Source organism: Calonectris borealis, chromosome 1 (genome assembly GCF_964195595.1).
Source record: "Calonectris borealis chromosome 1, bCalBor7.hap1.2, whole genome shotgun sequence".
NCBI classification, from domain to species: domain Eukaryota; kingdom Metazoa; phylum Chordata; class Aves; order Procellariiformes; family Procellariidae; genus Calonectris; species Calonectris borealis.
Window position 1 is genome coordinate 191,003,785 of NC_134312.1, and position 4,297 is coordinate 191,008,081.

The 4,297-nt window shown below is 47.1% G+C and overlaps 1 protein-coding gene across 1 annotated transcript; it reads left to right on the forward strand.

The window, feature by feature from the left end:
- Positions 1 to 1,059: 1,059 nt before the first annotated feature.
- Positions 1,060 to 1,635, forward strand: CCDC70 (coiled-coil domain containing 70). Its single transcript, XM_075139961.1, is given in 1 exon segment — positions 1,060 to 1,635. A coding segment is annotated over 1 exon segment (576 nt).
- The last annotated feature ends 2,662 nt before the right edge of the window (positions 1,636 to 4,297 follow it).

Genomic DNA, 4,297 nt, shown 5'->3' on the forward strand with positions numbered 1-4,297 from the left:
TGCCCAGCTCAGCTTTTGGAGGAGGGAGGAAGCCCGGGACAAGGAGGGTCTATGCCTCCAGCACAGCCAAGGTGTGATGGCGGTGTCACACGCTGGTGGGCGCGGGGCCTTGAGGGGCGGCGTGTTTCCCAGAGTGCACGGGAGGTCTTGCAGCTTGGGCTGTCTGTCCATCCTGTCACCGTGCCCTGGAGCTGTCACGCGGGCACGGGGCCCTCCCCACCTTCTCGTTCCTCATGCAGAGCAGATGCATATTGCCATCGGCTGCATTGCATCCACAAAGGCCCCTGGGGCCTTTCCTGACTACAGCGAGGGATAGGCAAGCTCATAATATATTAATAATCAGGAGTTTTTTATTTATAAGGCAACCTGCTCCCTGCTATGGAGCTGGAGGCACTGTGCAGTAAGTCATAATAAATCTAATGAATCAGTATAAATAAGTAACCAGCTTTAATCTTAGCTGTAGAATTATTAGGTAGTTTAGTGAACGGAAAATTAGATTTTTGTTTTCTCTTCATTGTTCAAGTTTCACGTGATTCTGGAAGCTGCAAATTTTTGGGGGGAGTCTGTGAAGGGGCAGGAGACATAGCCAAGGGTCAGAGAGATGGGAGTGCCTCGAGCACCGGAGGGAAAAGGGCAGAGGTGTCCGTCCTTCAGACTGGGACCCGCTGATGGGGGCCGGGGGGAGCAGCGCAGTGCCAAAGGCTGGTCCTGGCACAGCCCCTCGCCCCTCTCCGAACCTGCAGCACCTGGAGTCACGGTGGGAAATGACCTAGAGAAATCCCGGCCTCTGCCCTGCACGGCACAGGTTGACTTTCAGGTGCCACTGCAGTTTGTGCCGGCCAAGTCCTGGACAGCGATTTCTTTTTCGCTGGTGGTAAACGTCTTCACTTGTGGTACAACATCATTTCAGCCAGCTATATCTAGGTTTGGGCAATGTCATCACTGACACCCATCGCTCCTCTCTCTGTTGGGCCACAGGGCAAAAGGCGGGGGGCCGCACTGGGTCTCTGCCCAATCCACCAGTGACGAGCAGCAAACCGGAGCTGCCATTGCCAGCTGATGTCCTGCTCTCCCTACTGCACCTCCCACCAGCAGAAGCTCATCAAGAAGCTGCAGGCTGAGAAAGCCTTTCGGGAGGAGATTCAGAGTTTTCAGGAGAAAATAAAGAACTTTCAGGAGAAGATCAAGGACTTTCGGGAAAAAATCAAGATGGCCGTCCAAGTCTTCTGGGAAGAGGAAGAGCCCATCTGGGAGAAGGAAGCTGCCTTTCAGGAGGAAGAAAAGGCTATTCATGAGGAAGCAGAAGCCTTTTGGGGGGTGTATCGTGACTTCTGGAAGGACTATAATGCTTTCTGGAAGAAGGATAAGGATCTCTGGAAAGAAGATCAGCTCCTCTGGGAGAAAGACAGGGTCCTTCTGGGCAAGGACAGAGTCCTATGGGCAGAAGAAGCAGCTCTGTAGGCGGATGAAATGGCTCTCCTGGAAGAGGAGAGAGCTCTCTGGGAAGATGAGAAGGCCCTCCAGGAAGATGAAAAAACCCTTAAGGAATATGAAACGTTGATCTGGAAGGAGGCCTTTGGTCCTGAGAGAGAGGATATCTCCAGGGATGGCACTGTCCACAGGGGAAAAGCATAAATTGTTCTGCTAGGCTCAGAAACCTGTGGAAAGCCACGTGTACTGATGTGGATACTTTTTTTAAGCAGTGCTGCGATTCAGCCAGTTCTCTGAAATAACATCTCTAGATCTTGGAGTAAATCAGAGTAGGGTTTTTTAATGCGATTCGCTTTAAAGCCATTGCGCTTATGTTTTCAGGACATTTTTTATTCTTTTGAGGTCCTGTAGCCTAAGGAATGGGGTAAACCTCTGGTTTCCTGGCCTGTCACCAAGAGGCGTCTGGGTGGGTAAAGCCACAAGAAGGGTGAGGCCTTAATGGTTGAGATCATCTTCTGGAGCTCAGAAGAGCTCACCTAACTCAGTGCAGTTTATATCAGCTGAGTCAGTGCCAAAATAAGGCACTGATAAATTATAACCTTCGAATCCCCCATATTTAAGAGTCACAGTTTACACTCCTGAGTCTTAATGAGACAACTCGTGCTGTTCCACCAGGTTTGGGCTTTGACTTCCCATTTAACTTCCCGCTGCTCTCATCACGCTGCTGAAGTGGGAGGGATTACAGAAGTCAGCAGCATGTGGGAAAAGATGCAAGCTGGAGGGAAAGTTGGCAGCAAGTCTCTCAGCAAGGGGGAAATAAACTTAGCAGTGTGAGTGTATATGTGTGTGTGTAAGAGCAGGAGAGGGTGCACACAGGGACTGGGATCATTATTCACCTGCCGAGCTCCTATTGCCTGTGCAGGTACAGGAGCCTCTAACAGAAAATCCTCGATAACTGCAGTGCAACACGTGGCCAATATTTAGCAGTATTTTATGTGATGTGGGTACAGAGCCAGTGCCTTCTGCTGAGCCGTGGCCCAGGAACTGCAGTTTCTCTTTCCTTTTTAGGAACTGAACTCGGATGCTTCACATTTTCGAAGGCTGAGCTGTAAAGGCTGGTCTAGAGGCAAATCTACATTTGACCCTCTGTACATCCAGGAGCGTGGGGGACAAGAGCAACAGTGAAAAGTACTCATCTGAGTCAAACCAGGCACTGAATTTTTCTCTGGTATGGTAGCATTAGTAATTCCTTCTCCTTCAATACAAGATTTTAACACTGAAAAGGCTCAAGGACACAATGTAAGAAGCTTTTACAATTGCTGTTGAAGAATCTGATGACTTCTGCAACTGTCAGGCATACTTAGGCTGTCATTCAAGCCTGTCACTCAAGTTCAGTCCTTTGAGATCTGCTGTGGGATAAGGCTGCCTGTCCTGTTTAATTTTGCTCAAGACAAATTATGCACTATGTCTTTCCTGGAAAATCCATGAATATTTATTGCTCAATGAATAACCAGCCCATAAAAAAAGCCAGCTGATTCAGCCAGGGTAGAAATGTTTTGCAAGCTTTGTTATTATTATTCTATTATTACCATGTAAGCCAGAGATGAAAATGACCTATTAGACCATTCAGTGCAACTTCCTGCAAATTCAGGAATTACACATTAGAGCTTTATCGTTAGATGCTATAGAGAGAAAGAACCTTTCAGAAAATAACAGTTTGCAAAAAGCACATGTCACTTAATAGATTTTCATGTCAAAAAGCCAAGAATTTATCTCAGTTATTCAAATCCACGTGTCAAATTAACATCCATTTAAACTAAAATTAGGTGTGCTTTCTCTTGCAAAGAACTTGAAGCACATGAAATGCTCTTAGAAGAGCTCCTAGTCACTTCTTCTTTCACAGGAAAGCAGAACAGTGTTTCTCTGGTGAGAGTGCTGTCAGTACAACACAACAGTTGTGAAATTTAAGGCATTACACAAAGCAGCACAGAGGAGCCAAAATTCAGCCAGAGAAAAGGATGTACCAATATGGTTTTCGACTGCTGGTAGCTCGCCTGAAAATAACTCCATCCACCTGGGAGCTTCAGAGTGGCCCTTGCTTGGGTGGCATTGCTGGAGAGAGACCACATGCAAAAAGCTTACTGGGGCGGGGTATTTGGAGTGAGAAGTTAGAGGGCACCAGCTCTGCATCCAGCAGCTCTGGACTGAGGATGAAGCCGGTCTCTGCTAACTCTCTGGAGTGGTAAAGTAATGAGGGGAACAAAGAAAATAACTACTATAAGGAAAAGCTTGGTTACATTTATCACCCCTGCAACACGCACATGGAGGCTTTTGAGACATGAAATTCAGAGTGAAAAAATACATAAATACACCTCTCTTGGAAGAGCAAGTCTGCTGATCTGGCATAGGTTGGCTGTAGGGACCAGGAAAGAATTGGGCGTGTCTGAAGAACTGAAGATGTTTGAAGCATGGACTCACCTTAAGTAGAGTGGAAGCACCTAAAGAAGCTGCCAAGCCCACCTGTGCCTCAAAAGCAGCCATACCTGTAATGCTTTGTGCAAACACTTCTCTGAGCTGTTTTGCTTGTTTAATTCCCAGCACTAGTGTTGCACAACCATCGCTTTCTCTATAGGGCTTTACTTATATTAATTTTTTTGTGGTGTCTGGGGTGAATCTCCCTAATTGCAGTTTTGACTTCTTATCTATAGTCCTATCCACAGTGGACATGGGGAACAGCCCTTCCATTTGCCTTGTATTTATGTGTCTGAAGCCCGATATTGTCTTCTCTACCCACCCCATCTCCTTCTGTCCTCCTTCACTAACCAAGTGCTTTAGGTATCTGGAAGGCTTCTGTCCTCCCTTCTGG